This window comes from Acartia tonsa, chromosome 7, assembly GCF_053477335.1.
Source record: "Acartia tonsa isolate MP-2025a chromosome 7, ASM5347733v1, whole genome shotgun sequence".
Lineage (NCBI taxonomy): Eukaryota > Metazoa > Arthropoda > Copepoda > Calanoida > Acartiidae > Acartia > Acartia tonsa.
The window spans coordinates 31,667,486-31,684,493 of NC_137266.1; the positions used below are offsets into that span (position 1 = coordinate 31,667,486).

The window sequence follows — 17,008 nt, forward strand, 5'->3', positions numbered from 1 at the left end:
TAGAAGGTTGCTTATTAAAATGGATTGGGGACTGGTTAACAGACAGAAAACAAAGAACAGTGATTAATGGACAATTTTCAGATTGGATAGCAGTTTTATCTGGAGTCCCTCAAGGGTCAGTTCTAGGACCAGTTGCCTTTATTATATTCATCAATGACATTGATTTTTGTATTAACAGACAGCTAGTTAACAAATTCGCTGATGATACCAAAGTTTGTACCAAAATACTAGACCTAAAAGACGCCGAAGACCTCCAACTTTGCCTAGACAACCTCCTTTGCTGGTCCAAAAAATGGGGCATGTCATTTAATGTTGAAAAGTGCTCTGTAATCCATTTTGGGAATAACAATCCAAAATTTAGTTACAAAATGTCTGACACATCTCTCAAGGAAACATGTGTAGAACGAGACCTAGGTGTTTACATTTCTCCAGACTTGAAGCCCAGCGAACAGTGTAAACTAGCTGCCAACAGAGGTATACATGCACTGTATCAGGTACAGAAATCATTTTTATACAGAGACCATAAAATATTTGTTAACATTTATAAACAATATGTTCGTTGCCACTTAGAGTATGCCTCACCTGCCTGGAATCCATCTAATCTAGCTGATATTGACAAACTTGAAAATGTGCAAAAAAAGGCTGTCAACCTCGTCCAGGGATTAGAAGGATTGACCTATGAAGAAAAGCTTAAAAAGCTTAACCTAGAAACATTGAGAGTCAGACGAATAAAGGCAGATCTCACCCTTGCATTTAAGATCATTAGAGGATTTTCTGACGTTGATAAAAATACATGGTTTCATCTAGTTGATCAAAATAACAGAGTTACCCGTTTATCTTCCTGTCAATACAATCTTAAAACACAAAAATCAAAAACAGAACTGAGAAAAAACTTTTTCTCTAACAGAATAATCAACTTTTGGAACTCTCTACCAACAGAAGTGAAAATGTGTGAAAATGTTAAACAATTTAAAGAAAAACTAAAAACACTTACAATTGATGCTTGAATCCAGTGAAAATGACGCTTTTAAAAGTTAAAAATTTTGTTAATAGACACTTGATTCCTGAGACAATATGATATTCCTTTAATGGACCTCTTGGTCCGCATGGAATTATAACAATCAAATCAAATATTCTACTAAGACATATAAAAGTTCACTACTCTAAGTACCTTAACTCTTTAAATACACTTCGTAGAACTATCCCTTTGTTGCAAAACTCTTAAATACATTTTTTGAAAATGATTAATATTATAGAGATCATAATAAAAAATCAGATATATAGGATAATTATATCACTTTAAAAAAAATATGACAAAAAATTTAAAAATCAACATGATTTGAATAAACCTACGGGCATTCTGGTAACGATTATGGATTGTTACGCTTTCTAAATTGTACCTAACTGTTAAAGGAATTATCATGCAAAGTTTGAAATTGATAGGACATTTATATTATGCCTAAACCAACGAAAAGAGCTAACCGTTACGGACGGACCGACCCTAATTATGAAAAGGCTTTGCTTTTAAAAATTAAAACAGTTATCAGTCAAAATGCGATCATTGTTTTTACCCAAATATCCTATTAGTATAGGAAATATTTGCTTTCTTATATAGCTGCTAAAAAAAAATACATTTTCTCTATGGCATTATGTGCATGGGTGGTTTAGTTATACACATAAAATTTTGCACATTTAAGCCGCCGAATATATTCTCTTTTAAAAAGCATTATACAATATACTGTACACTGAAACGGGAAAGATACGACAAACAAATGTTATTAAAAGCGAAGCTTTTCTATAATTAGGGTCGGTCCGTCCGTCCGTAACGAATAACTTTTTTGGTAATGTTAGAATTATCCAATTGATTTCAAACTTTGCATGGTAGTAGTTAGGTACGATTTAGAAAGCGTAGCAACTCTATAATCATTTCCAGAATGTCCGTACGTCCCTTTTTAAAAATGTTGTTTTTTTTACTTTTTTAACAACAAATTTCTATGTGATCTAATAATCCGATTGATCTGATTTTTGGTATACTGATTCCCAGGACAACAAAGTACAATATTATAAGCGAAGCGAGTCTATAATCAAGTCCTAAAAATGTAAGTATTCAATAAACATCATTCTGCATTAAGCAGTTTTTCAACAAATTAACTTAAAATTTTGCTTCGACGCTTATACATTTAAATTCTGATTATTCATTCCCATATAAACAACCCCTTAAATAGTGGATGTAAATATTCATTTATTTCCCGGAGGTAGTCATTTTTAGAAGATTTTTAATTTTTTTGGAAGATTTTAGAATTTTTATTAATTATTAAAAGAAACTTGATATCAGAGATATAAATGATCATAGCCGGGAAATAAATGAAAATTAAAAACCAAAATTAAACCACATTTTAGCATAAAAAAATGAGTTTTTTGTTTAAATGAGAATGATATTCCTGTCCAGTTTTTTGTTTAGGAATGAATATTTCTTACCCGAGGGAATAAATGATGACCTATCGGTCCATCATTTATTCCCTCGGGTAAGAAATATTCATTCCTAAACAAAAAACTGGACAGGAATACCCCAGTTCTGACACTATACAACTGTTAATGTCAGTTTGTCCTACCGTTTCAGTGCTTCGCTTTTGGATGTTGTCATCCTTGTTCATGCATATATTAATATATAAAAAGGCGGATTATAAATTGCAACAAATTAGTGTCTTACCTTTAATATGTGTACTTAAACTGGTAGTATTAGAAAATGAGGCACCACAAATATCACAAACAGGTCTCACATTTGGCTTCGGACGTTTTATATTTGTTCTTTCTGACTTCTTGTGTGTGTCATAGATATGCTTGGTAAGGCGCAGTTTAGATTTGGCTAGATGGGTACACTGTGGACAAGGAAAACTTGCTTCATTGTGATCCTTAAAACAAGATCATTTAGGTTTTGAACTAGTTGGTTCTAAAGAAAATCAAAAGGCTTTAATATGATCCATAAACATCCATGTAAAAACTCATATTTATATTTAAAATTCCTATATTCAAAACTAATTTCTTCAGTAAAAAATAATACCTTAGAATGATTGATAAGATTCTGACGGTCAAATGAAGAGTAGCTGCACTGTTGACAATGTAACATTGTTCCAATATCATGAGACTTAGCAAGATGGTGCAACAGGTATCTTAATCTTACTGACTCAACGCTGCAATCTTAAAATAATAATAAAAAAATAATATAAATCCAATAAAAAAGTCGCTTGAATTTATAAAAATTAGTTGAGATCAGGTATTCACTTAATTCTTGGCGTTATAAATCAACCATTAACTTAATTGTTATACCTGGACAAATCCATTTATCATTTAACTTCTGAATTCCATGCTCCATTGAAATATGATTTCCCAGCTTTCCCTTTGTATTTGACTTGAAGTGTGTGTCACACCAGGGACATTTCAGGTACTTGAAGCCGCCAGTCATGTGATCCTGGTAAACCATAATTCAGAAAACTTAATATTTATCATCATTTATCATCGAATTTTTCTAATAATTATATTATAGCAAGTGTAAATTCGGTAGGTAAGCAGGGGCGTCCAAGCTTTTTTTTTGGGGGGGGGGGGGTAAAATGGCGCGCGAAGCGCGCCGCAAATTTTTTTTACCCCCCCCAAAATTTTTACCCCGGGGGTAAAATTTGCTTGGGGGGGGGGGGGGTAATTACCCCCCCTGAAATCTGTTGGCAGGGGTAAATTTAGTTTTTTTTTTTTTGAATTTTTTAACTAAAATTAAAAATTAGGGGGGGGGGCACCCCCCTCAAAAAAAAAAATTTTTTTTTTACTTTTTCTTTTAAAATCTAAAATAAGAAATTGAATTATTAAATTCGACTCTCTCCTCCTCAAGTGCCCCTAGAGGCCTCTAGGGGCGTAGCCGCTAGTTAAATATATAGTAATAAAAATTTTTGGATCTACTGCAGTTCACGGTAAAATATTGCTGGTAACGAATATTGCCAAAAATCTATGAATTTTAAAGGCTGCTAGCTGCCAAACGGCTGAACGTACAAATCATACCCGCACACCATTTTAAGCGGTATAAGAAAGCCTACAAATAATCTGGAATAGCCAAGATCCAATAATGCACAGGGAAAGCTTCACTGAAGAAAAAACGCGTAAAATAGGCCTTTTTCGCACATTTCTCTGCACTGCAAGATAATCATGCACTATTGATTTATGGCTATTCCAGATTATTTATAGGCCTTTTTATGCCGCTTAAAACAGTGTGCAGGCATGATCTGTAGGTTCAGCCGTTTGGCAGCTAGCAGCCTTTAAAATTCATAGATTTTTGGCAATATTCGTAACCAGCAATATTTTACCGTGAACTGCAGTAGATCCAAATTTTTTTTATTAGAGATTTTATATTTTGGGGGGGGTATTTACAAGAAAATTACTACTGGTGCTGCTCATAGTCTAATGTGTTCTAAGGAATTTTTTTTTGGGGGGGGGGGAGGAAATTTTCATTTTTTGTGGGGTTGGGGGTGTCCCACCCCCCCAAGAAAATAGCTTGAAACCGCCACAGGACCGATAGGTATATACCCTGAAGAGTAGAATCCAATCGGTTCAGTGGTTACCGAGATCTTAAGCTTCAGACGGACGGACGGACGGACAGACATCAAGCTACTTTGTATTATAGATATGTTTATATTGTATGCTTAGTTGGTTTGTAGAGATAATGTGTATATCGTAAGGAAAGGAAATCGGACGGTTTTCTTTATTTTTTTTAAGTATCTATAGAAAACCTGTCCTATGAAGAACCGGATGATATTTTTTATGTTTTTAAATAACTTTAGAGAACTTGCCCCAAGGGGAACGCCTGTTTATTTTTTTATAACTCTTGTGAATTATGCGACAAATCATTCTAAAATAATGGTATTTTGGGTATACATATTGGAAAAAAATAGACTATTCTCATGTAATTTATGTGGCAAATCATACTAAGACATATTAAAGTTCACTACTCAAAGTACCTTAACTGTTTAAATGCACTTCATGCAACTATCCCTTTTCTTTTTATGTGAAATTATAATGTTGTCAGCCTGTAATTGCTGTAATGCCTGCCTACTTATTTTATGAAAAAGTTGTTTTTATTTAAGTTAAATATTCTTTAAAGATTTTTGAATTATGCCTCATGATAAGATTTCCTTCTTGCAGAGTAATCACATCTGGTACATTTATAAACATTTCCATCTTCTTTCATAATCTCTTCTTCGGACGAGGAGTCTAAAAAGGCAACATAGGGAGTGATTTGGTATATAAAATAATTGAAATACTAGTACCTATTTAATAATCTCTTCCTTTTCATATTTTGATAATAGTTTTTAAAAGAAATTTTTCTTTCTAGGGATTATTTCTCTTGGGAGGGTAGTGGTACCCTCCCCCAAACTAGTTATAAGCCTTCCAAGGACCTATGAGAATCTAACCTGTAAAGAAGAACCATATCGGTTCAGTGGTTAGAGAGCTAATTCGGTACAGATAGATATCCTGTTACTTTATCATCAGGATAAGATAACAAGAACGATTGAAACCAAAGTGAGCAGGGCAGAGAAGAAATGATTGGTCCAATGTCAATATTTTCTGTTAAGTAAATATGAATTTACTCCAACAAATGTTATCTAGGCATTTTTAGTCCCTGTGAATAAGAATCTATTTATTTCATTACATTTGAAATTATTTTTTTTGAGAGAAATGTAAAATATAACTAAAAGTTTAAGTTTACCCTTATCTTGTTCATTATTCTTAACATGTTTATTCTGTGTGTGAGATTCTAGTTTCTTAGCATCAATGTTGGAATAACTGCAGAGGTGACACAAATAATGTTTAACATCAATGTTCTCTCTATCACAAAGATACACAACCTTGTCAATATCATGAACCTTATTTATATGAGATTTCATCATGTAAGGTTTATTAGCCGTGTATTCACAATGTTCGCATTTAAACTTGCCAGCCATGTGCGTTTTCATGTGTTGTTTTAGGTACCTTAGCTCAGAAGTTGTATGATCACATTTATCACATTTATAATCACCACTTCCGTCTGCAAGATTCTCTGGAGAAGAAGAAATATTACTATCCTCATCACGTTCGTCAAAATCAGCGTAAATAAAGTCACTAACATCAATTTCGCTTTCTTTTTTAATAGGAATCTCTTTTAAGTCATCCTCTAAATTAGTGTCTTCAATTAATGCTATTATTGGAATGTCACTAATACCAAAGTAGGTTTTCCCTGAAAGAAAATTGCAACGTTTATTTTTGACTACATAATATTCAAAGTAATATTTGCTTGCTATAATTTCTCTACAAATGTTTCATTAGCTTATTCCTTATAGGTACAAAATTAACAGACTTTGTGTCTGTGGCTTTAAATCTCACTAACCTGACCAATATGGTTCTCATTTACAGTATAGGTCATGAGCATTAATAATATAATAGGGTGACTTTACACTTCCAAGAGAATTCTCCCATAAAAATTAAACCCCTCCTCCCCCAAATTTCTTTTATTATTTATTTTTAAGACAAAAAGTAAAAGTGCCCCTAGAGACCTCTATAGATGAAGCAGCTAGTGTGTACTATATGTTATTTAAGTATGAAATATTTAATAAAGATAATGCTGGCAAACCTTACCTACAAATTTGATAGCTTTTAATGACAAGCCAAATGATTCAACAGCATGCTTTAACGGAGTTGAAATTTGTGAAAAATGGTGACCAGTTGAGTCCTTTTCTTCTAAAATAACTGAAAATTGTTGAGCCAATTCTAAAGCCTTTATTGAAATGGAATGAGCTTCATTTATTGAGTTAGATACATGGTCTATAAGTTCTTTTATCAAGTTTTTTTCTTCTTCCAGTTTTTCAGTTCTGTCATTAACAACGTTTTCAACTAGTCTCGGATTTTCTTCTAATTTATCTATATCTGCAATTTCGGATTTAACTTCTGTCTCATTTTTTACCAAATCCATTTTAACCTGTAATGGAGCAAATATAAATAAAGGATAGGTAGGTATGAAAATAATAGAATAAGAAATTATCTTTTAGTGTTTTTTGTTTTGTGTTCGAAAATGTCAAATTTGTGATGAGAAGTCAGATTTTCAGAAAAATGATTGCAAGCATAAGTTACAATTACACTACACCACTAATATTGCAATCATACTTTTTTGGTGAAAACAAGACAGTCATATTAGTTTCATTTATCACAATAATATGATTTTCAAGTCTTGGTATTTTTTAAACTATGTGGTAGAAAATTAAAATTCTTTTAAGTGGGTATATGTCTTATAAATGAAGTTTAAACCATTGAACAGGAAAAAATATGCGTTTCACTAAATTCAAGTTTAAATGCATTTCATGCAACTAACCCTTTTTCAAGTGCTTTTCTTCATAGTAATCTCATTTTAATCTGAAATATGGAAGTTTAGTTTAGCAATTTATGTAAATTAAGTAAAACTATGAATACATAAGATAGGTTTAACAAAAAAAATTACCAAAACTTTTAATTTTAAAAAATAATGTAAATAATACTTTCTATTTCTAACAGAGAAAACTAATTTTGAAATGATATATAAAGTATAATACACAATATTTACATTATGCAGAGCTGGATCTTTAAATGTGTAGCCGTTGGCGTGGCTGTAGCCGTGGCCGTAGTCAAGGCTGTGGCTTTAGCAACGCTTTAGCCAAACTAACGGACTGTGGTCACTTTTAGCGTGGTTGACCACGCTACGACTACGACCACGCGTTGCCAATATGATTTAAAGATCGCATTGGTTAATATGATTTAAAGATCGCTATTAGGTTGGTGGCTGTAACTCTGACCACGACTACGGCAACGGCTACGCTTTTAAATATCCAGCTCTGCATGATACAATACTTTTGGAACACATTCTGCGTTAAATAAGAAAAAGAGCAAAAGGAAAGAAAAAAGGATGACTTGAGGCTGTGAAAATTCAATTAAGGTATATTAATATTTTATAATTTTTACGTCCTTAATGACGACTGTATTGACGAATATGTCATAGGTAATTATAGAGTAGTTGCTTACCTATTCTGAGCTTATAAAATGTGTCTAATTAAGATCTCAAATTATGTTCTGTTTCAGAGGGGATGCGAAATGTTAGTTTATGTTAATAGTTTTGGGTACTTTGCTTACTGTGCTGCTACTCAATTAGGCGTCTTACAGCACTTGGATACTTGAATTAAATTGTTTTAAACCTATATTACATTTTAAAGAAATTAGTTTATTACAGCTTTTTATAAGAAAATGTAAATATGATTCCTTAAAGCATTTGAATTGGTGGAAGACGTAGGTAAATCTCATATATTTTTTTTCTTTAAAAAAGTCATTTAAATTTTCGTTTTAATGTGCAATCTTTTTGTGTCTGTTGAGATCACCCTTATAACCCCCAACATAATCACACATATCACATGGCCATTTTATTCCCTGATGTACTTTCTCAACATGTACACGTAGGTTATACGTAGAATGAGTAGAATAAGAACATCCGTCTTCGGAACAGTAAAACTTTGCTGCATCATTTGTATGTTTCACAGATTTGTGACGTTTTAAGGTATGGCAGGAAGTAAATTCTTTATCACAAACATCACAAATAAACCGCACATTCTCGTGCACTTTCTATATGAAATAACGCTGATATCTTTTTAAAAATTTATAACATACATATATTAGTTCTATAGGGGTTTAATGAGTACGAAGTTAGATTAAACGAGTACATTCCTGTAAATAAATTGTTTATACTACAACATCACTGAAGAGGTAATAATAATTTCCTCACTTCTTATTGTTAATCATTAGGCCTGGATTAAAGTAGGCCCCTGTCAAAAAAGGCCATCATTAAACAAGGAAAGCGGATCTGATGCTGAATTATTTATCTAATCTGAAGAAATGATAGTATCTCATCAATTTTAAAGTTTAGGTTTGTATTAAATTAAAGAGTCCATAAGCAAATTTACTATTCTAAGATCTAAGAAGTGTAAAGAGTGGGGCACTAAAAAATAATACTGTTTAGGATAAAGGCGTTATTTTCCTTTATGTGAGCATCTAGATTTGGTTTGATAGCAGTAATAAAATCACATTGGGTGCATAAAAATTTCTTTTCTTCGTGTCTATACAATTATTATTGTAATACTTATTTCGTCCTGTTATATAAAGTTGTAGGTAGGGTTTTTTGTTATTGTCTAGGGCTTAAAATTTCAATAACCGATTTAATTACATGCCTAGGGAACCACTATTTTATAATATAAATTAGGAAGATTTTTTGAATAATGGAAAGAAAACGAAGTTTCGGGTTTCGTCGCTTTTACACAGCTGCTATCTCCTATTTCCAGCACCTGCGGGGGCTCTAACCTAAAATAACCTTTCAAAAGCTACTGTGAAAATGCGTAAAACCCGCAGCTTCGTTTTCTTTCCATGACCCATTTTTTTTGGGCGTGGGGTTATGCTTTAAGATGACGCAAACAACTGCTAAATATCAAATTAATTTGGTGTTACCCCCGACCTCGATCTTCAGACTAAGTCTATAGTAGAAAAAGGTTCAATAAAAGGACAAATAGAAAAATATAAACATAAGTAAGCTATTCTATTTTTAAAATTTGGCTGAACCCCCTAAGCCGCCAAGTCAAGCACAGAAAGCGCCCCCACCCTCCTTATTTTGAGAAAAATTGAAAATAGGGACAGTATTTTAATGTGGTAAAACTCTAGGTCATGTTAGGTTAGTTTATAGAGGGTAGCCCCCATAGTGAAGGGGCATAAAAAAGCAACCCCCATCTTATTTCTAATTTCTTTTCAAGGTGAGGGGGTGGGGGGTTCTGTGTCTACCAATCACTTTGAAGGAAAGTAACGCTTGTATTTAAAGATAGAGGCTAAATGTATTTAATATTACAATCCTTGTTAGCATATGGTGTTTGAGATTCTGATGATTTTTAGTAACATAATCACACTGCTTGCACGATACTTCTTCATTTGTGTGCATACCTTAAACAAACAAAATGATATTACCAAAAAAGCATATACTAAAAAGCATATATAATGTTTAAAATACATTGTATTTAGGTATTTAATTGTATTCTGATAATTTGCTTTCAATTTAAACACGAAAGTCAATTTACATAATTAGTGAAAAATGCTCAATAGCCTTAGGAAACATGCATTTAAGAATGTCTTTCTTACCTTTAATATGTGTCTTTAGAGCACCTTTTGTTGAAAAAGACTCCGCGCATATATCACAAACTGGTCTAACTACTGGTTCATCTTTCATAAGTATCTTTCTTTCTTGTAACTTATGAACATCATAAATATGCTTGGTTAATCGATGTTTAGATTTTGCAAGGTGGGGACATTGCGGACAAGGAAAACTGGCTTCGTCATGGTCCTGTTTTTTATATTTATTTTGCAATAATAAAAAGCCAACTAACATTACTTGTTATGTAACTTTATTTGAAAGTAGCTATTTTAAATATTTTCATTAATAATTATTGCAAAATTTCCTTGGAGTGAGCAGAGAAATTCTTATAAATGTATGAAGAATAGTTGCACTGTTGACAATGAAACATTGTTCCAAAATTATGAATTTTAGCTAAGTGTTTTATTAATTCTTTAACATTGTCTCTCATGTCTCCACAGTCCGGACACATCCATTTTTCTTCAACCTTTTGTATACCATGTGCAGAGGATATATGGTCACCTAACTTTCCTCGCACATCAAACTTAAAGTGAATGTCACACCAAGGACATTTCAAGTATTTTCGGGTACTCATTATATGATCCTGATAATTCAGAAATTAAGATTGTTATTTTAGAAAGAGCAATAGTTACCAATTATCATAATAGTTTTCTAGAAATTTTTACCTATAAAATGTTGCTATATTTTATGCTCAAATGTATATCATTGTCCAGTTATATTTTGTTTTCCAAGGAATTTGCCTTAAAAGCTATTAATACTAGACATGGTTGTTGTTACCTCCCCTAAGAGATATGACCCCGAATATAAAATGTGTGAACATAACAATCATTCCTCAAAACAGAATTTTTTTGTTGTAGAATAATCACATCTTGAGCACTGATAAACAGTTCCATTTCCGTCCTCACCCTGCCCTTCATCTTCTATATTTTCCGCTGAGAGGTCTCGGTCTAAAAATGAATTGATCCATTAAACAAGTCTAGATTAAGTCTCGTAAAATTTAATCATGAAAATCAAGCGATTAATAACTATAACCATGAAATTAAGATATATACATAATTTTTGTGATTAACGAAGTTAAAATTTGAGGAAAAAGGTTGAAAGTATAAGTTACATGAAAATGTGTATAATTAGTTTTACTGGTGATTTCCCTCTAAATGTAGAAATGACAGAAAAAACCTATTTGTTAAAATAGTTTATTTCTTTTATGGCTAACCCTCTATCTATTATACCAATTCCCAATGAGAAAATTTGTCGTCAATTTAGGTTGCTAATATGGACCACATTTGATGACCAGTTCATTAATCCAGTGTGATGGGAGGTGATTGGGTAAAAGGAATGGATGGGGGGTATCGTTATTTTAGTAAACTGGGAGTATCACTTTCTTAAAGTACATAAAAATCTGGTGTATTATACACGCAATTTTATACAGATTAATATTACACACAAAAAAAATACCATCCTTAATTTTAATTTATTTCAAATTAGGGGGTTGGGATTCTTTGCTCTAGTAGGCACTTAGATTAATAAACAACATAAAACATCTGTTAATAAAAGTATAATTTGTATAAAAATCCCTAACTTACACATGGAACTGTCACTTACCATTATCAACATCATCAAACTTTTCTTTCTTTAAATAGGCAGATTCTTTGTCCTCAAGTTTAACAACAGCTGAGTCTAAAAATAAATAACCCTTGATTATACATTTATAGTAAAGAGGGGTAGGGGACGCAATCACATCTGAACTTAAACAGTGAGCAAAATGGTCTAAATATTGGGCTAGATTCTTGAATTTTGGTACATAAGCCTAGTCCTCTTAGTACTACATCTAAAGGGCAAAAAACTTAAAATTTTCAGTTAGGTTAGGTAAAAAAAACCCTGCGGAATGGGGTTTTTAAGCCTATATTGTTGTATAAACTTTCCTCTAATTGTTTTTTTTCTTGAATACATTGTGTCTATTCATAAGGACATCTTTTATGATGATTAAGCAAATCGGGGACCACCCCAGCGGGCTAGGAGGGTGGCTCGCAGGGGTAAAGTTTATTTTTTTCTAAAGTTTGTGTAGTCATATATCAAAGTAAAGGTTTTTAAGTTTTGATCCCCAACTTGCTGAATCATCTTAAATCTATAATACAAAGTAGCTTGGGACACCCCCAACCCCCCCAAAAACTAAAAATCTCAGTAACTGCTGATCAGATTGGGCTCTACCCTTCTGGGAATATACCTACTGGTCCTCTGGTAGTTTTAAGCTATTTTCTTGGGGGGTGGGACACCCCAACATCCCCCAAAAAATTCCCCACTTCCAAAATTTTTTATTTTTTTAAATTTTTGTAAACAAAAACCAGTAATTGGGGTAGGGGAACCCCACTGCACCATGGGGCGAAGCCCCCATGAATCCCCCCCTCCAAAAAAAAATTTTAAATATTTTTTTTACAAATTTTAATTTTTGTGTATGCGAACAACCTAGGTTTTATTTTTACGAATTGAAATTTTTGTGTATACGACAAACAACCTGGGTTAAATTTTAGCGAATTAAAATTTTTGTGCATACAGCGCACAACCTTGGTTTAATTTTACCACAGAGTAATTAAACAAAGAATAACTTTTTTGAATATTTCTATTTAGGAGGGTTGACTTCCCATTACTTCATAGGGCAAAGCCCCTAGAGGCTAGGGGCGAAGCCGCTATCTAAAGGGTGAGCAAAAAAAAATGTGTACCTTTTTAAAATTGAAATTGCGCGGCTTGTGTTAAAAGTAGAAAAATGTTATGCATATCGTTAGAACCGCTATGAAGTCTATTTTTAGGTAATTTAATTTACAATTTTTTACAATTTTTTACAAATTTTTACAAATTTTTATGAATTTTAACGAATTTTTACAAATTTTACGAATTTTAACAAATTGTGCGAATTCGCCAGTTATTTACGAAAATTTGCGATCCATTCGCATTTTCAGCTGGGTAGGTAATAGAAGATGTAATTATACCTTCTTGGGGCAAAGCCCCTAGAGGCTAGGGGCGAAGCCGCTAGTATAATAAAAAGTAGCTTGATGTCTGTCCGCCTGAAGCTTAAGATCTCAGTAACCGCTGAACCAATTAGGCTCTACTCTTCAGGGAATATACCTACTGGTCCTGTGATGGTTTTAAGCTATTTTCTTGGGGGTTAAGACACCCCCAACCAAACAAAAACAACCCCCCAAAAAAATTTATTTACATTTTTTTATAAAATCTCAATTGGGCTCTACTCTTCTATGAATATACCTACTCGTCCTATGCAATGGTGTTTTTTTTAGCTATTTTCTTGGGGGAGTGGGTCACCCCAACCCCCCCCCCCCCACCCAAAAAAATCCCCACTTAAAATTTTCAAATTTTTTTTTAATTTTTGTAAACAAAAACCAGTAGGTAATTGGTGTGGGGAACCGCCATGACCCCCCCTCCTGTGTTGTCGCACATATAGGTAGGTATTTAAAAAAATTTACTGAGGAGAGTTTTCAAGAGATGGAAATATTTGTTTGTTTTTTTCAAGACAAGAAATGCCAAAAAAGAAAAACAATTACGAGGCATTTTCCCTAAAATACAAACAATAACATAATACCTAATAACTTCGAATTTATTTTATTATATTATACGCAGTATTCGCATGCTGTTTGGATTGGTAACTGAATGTAACTGAGCTAGTCTTAAATAATGTCCTTATGAATAGACACAGTGTATTTAAGGAAAAAACTTGAGAAAAAACAATAAAAGACCCAAAAAATGAACCAAAAAGGCCTTAAAATCCCATTTCCGCAGGGTTTTCTTACCTAACCTAAAAGTAAAATTTATAAAAAAAAAATCAGGGTTGGCAATCCGTATCCGAATCCGGGATCCGGAATCCGTCCCAGCTTTCAAAAAAATAGCCTAAAACCACCACAGGACCAGTAGGTATATTCGCTGAAGAGTAGAACCCAATCGGTTCAGTTGTTACTGAGATTTTAAGCTTCAGACAGACAGACATCGTTCTAATTTGTATTATAGACTATTGGCTGCGCCCCTAGCATATAGGGTATCTATATTCTAAGGAATATGGATGGGCATAAAATAGCCTAAAACCATCTCAGGGCTTATCAGAAGCTTTACTTTAATGGAGAATAGGATAGTAGTATCTCATTCTTGAACATAAAAACACAAAAATGAACTAAAAATTATCACACTAACAATAAACAAATATGATTTTCTTTTAAAGTGTAACTTCTCATATGTCCTGGTAAGGTTTGTACCCTGGCCTGGCACCCTCCAAAGAGAAATTGCCCGAAGAAATTTTATTTTATATTTACTGAAAGGTTTGATTCAGTTGAGTTATCTATATTATGAAAGCTTTACAAAGACGTCATAGATGCCGAGATAAATTAGTGAACTGGCGAGCGAAGCGTGCAGATAATTTTTTGGGGGAGTATTTACCAAAGATTAACATTTTATACCTGTTTTTTGAAATATAAATACATAAGGTAATGATTACTAATAATAATCATACATTTTATTACAGAAAAAAACGTACAATAACGTATTCTGAAATGTTCGTATTGTGCACAAAAATCAATAACGAACGAAAACGTAACTACCAAAAAACATAAAAATGGTGTTCAATATGGACATATTGAACATAACGTACATAGTGGTCACCCTGCATTTTGCTCACTGTTTAAGTTTAGATGTCATTGCGCTCCCCCCCCCCCCCCTCCCCTCTTTTTAAAGATATATAGGTATTGGAGGACAGAAAGATATCATATACCTAATCTATTATTATATTATCTTATTTAACTAAAGCAAAAAGACACAACTAAAATAACAAGTATTTTACACAACAGGCATATATAAAGAAGTAAAATGGATAAATTAAATAAAACAGAATATCACCAACCTTTTTTTGATTTTTTCGTTTTCTTTTGAACAACATTTTCATTTGGATCATTTATATGTTTTCTTTCCATGTGAGATTCCAGCTTTGATTTATCAGTATTTAAATAGTGACAATGTTGACAAACATAATGTTTTATATCCATATTTTCTCTTTCACACAAATATTCTATCTTTTCTTTATTATGTTTATTGGTCATATGTGATTTCATCATGTAGGGTTTGTGAGCTAAATAATCACATTCTTCACATTTAAATCTTCCAACTTCGTGAGAACTTTGTTTGTGATATTTCAAGTATCTTGCTTCAGTTGTTCTAAATTCACAATGATCACATTCAAATTCTCCCTCACTTTCCTTTTCTTCTTCCATAGACTGGTCATAACCTAAGCCATCTATTCCATCAAGTTCATCATACGTAACACTAATATCATTCTCTGTTTCATTCTTAATTTCACTCACTTTCAGAAAATTATATAAAATATCTTTGCTATCTTCTTCAATCCCATAGAAAGCTTTACCTTATAAATAAAAAGATAGGATCACCTGCAGTTCACGGTAAAATATTCCTGGTAACGAATACTTGGGGGTTTGTTTGTGGATTTCCTTTTTTTTGGAGGGGCCAACAAATAGGTACCTTATACGTCCGTACTTAATAATGATTACATCACTGTAGTTTTTACTCTGAGTTGTGTAATTACTATTAAGAACACCTAACCTCTGGATAAGAAACATTTAGAATTCTTCTTTTTTCGAAAATTAGTTTTTAAAATGTTTTGAACTAATTAACGGCTGACACTTCCCCCAGCCCAGGGGGTTTGGGTGGCTAACAATCCTTCCCTAGAAAAAAACCGCTTATGTTCAACCCGCCCAAAGTAATGACCAATTTAACTTTAGGCTCGGAAACGACGTAGAGGTGGATGCCTATACTGAGGCCCAATTCAAAGATAAATGGAGAACCATTGTGCGTGGCCTATGCTCTGAAAAGAAGAGATAAATGGCGATGATGATGATGAACGAATATTTACAAAAAATCTATGAATTTTAAAGGCTGCTAGCTGCCAAACAGCTGACGTACAGATCATGCCCGCACACTGTTATAAGCGGCATAAGACGGTCTACAAATAATCTGGAATAGCCATAAATCAATAATGCATAATTATCTCGCAGTGCAGAGAAATGAGCGAAAAAGACCTATTTTACGCGTTTTTTCTTCAGTGAAGCTTTCCATGTGCATCATTGGATCTTGGCTATTCCAGATTATTTAAAGGCCTTCTCATGCCGCTTAAAATGGTGTGCGGGTATGATCTGTACGTTCAGCCGTTTGGCAGCTAGCAGCCTTTAAAATTTATAGATTTTTAGAAATATTCGCTACCAGGAATATTTTTCCGTGAACTGCAGTTGATCCAAAAGATAATAACAACATAAACAAAAAATGATTAACAATTGTTGCCAAAAATATAATGCAACACAAATATTGTGTAACAATTTGATTCTCTGAAGAAAAGTATTTTATTACCTGCAAATTGAAGAGCCTTCAAAGATGCTCCGAATGACTCGAAGGCACTTTTAAGAGGAGAACAAATCTGTTCTGATACTTCTTTTTCTTCCAATGTATCAGAAAATTTTTGTGCCAATTCAATAGCTTTAGAGGTTGTAAAGGTCAACTCATTTATTGAGGAAGATAGTTGACTGAACAGGTCTTTAATTAAAGGCTTTTTTTCCAAGGTAACGTTTTCTGCAGTTTCCGATTTTACCCAAATATCCTCCTTTACAGTTTCCGAATTTTCATCCATTTTTAAGCCTTCAGTATATCGTATAAGGTTAAATAACTCAATTGTCAATACTGAAATACATATTTTTGTCTGAAATATCAAAATATCATTGAAAA

At 32.9% G+C, this 17,008-nt stretch overlaps 3 protein-coding genes across 5 annotated transcripts in view; 1 reads left to right on the top strand and 2 right to left on the bottom strand.

Moving 5' to 3' along the window:
- LOC145323573 (uncharacterized) overlaps nt 1–7,427 on the bottom strand; it is a 19,462-nt gene extending 12,035 nt beyond the window's left edge. The window contains exons 1-7 of the mRNA XM_080165946.1: nt 7,385–7,427; nt 6,655–6,994; nt 5,750–6,256; nt 5,159–5,253; nt 3,328–3,469; nt 3,062–3,198; nt 2,711–2,912 (exon numbers count right to left, since the gene is read on the bottom strand). Of these exons, the coding sequence (XP_080022072.1) occupies nt 2,711–2,912; nt 3,062–3,198; nt 3,328–3,469; nt 5,159–5,253; nt 5,750–6,256; nt 6,655–6,988 (1,417 nt within the window). The 5' untranslated portion in view covers nt 6,989–6,994; nt 7,385–7,427. The remainder of the gene's footprint in view (nt 1–2,710; nt 2,913–3,061; nt 3,199–3,327; nt 3,470–5,158; nt 5,254–5,749; nt 6,257–6,654; nt 6,995–7,384) is intronic.
- LOC145323576 (heterogeneous nuclear ribonucleoprotein K-like) overlaps nt 1–17,008 on the top strand; it is a 156,733-nt gene that overhangs the window by 3,764 nt on the left and 135,961 nt on the right. The window lies entirely within an intron of this gene.
- Nucleotides 7,425–16,915, bottom strand: LOC145323571 (uncharacterized). The gene is made up of 9 exons (XM_080165945.1): nt 16,637–16,915; nt 15,123–15,638; nt 11,828–11,902; nt 11,055–11,172; nt 10,528–10,806; nt 10,213–10,412; nt 9,930–10,017; nt 9,071–9,149; nt 7,425–8,658 (listed from the first exon to the last, which is right to left on the bottom strand). The coding sequence occupies exons 1-9, from the start codon at nt 16,911–16,913 to the stop codon at nt 8,383–8,385; spliced, it is 1,908 nt and encodes a 635-aa protein (XP_080022071.1). The 5' UTR covers nt 16,914–16,915; the 3' UTR covers nt 7,425–8,382.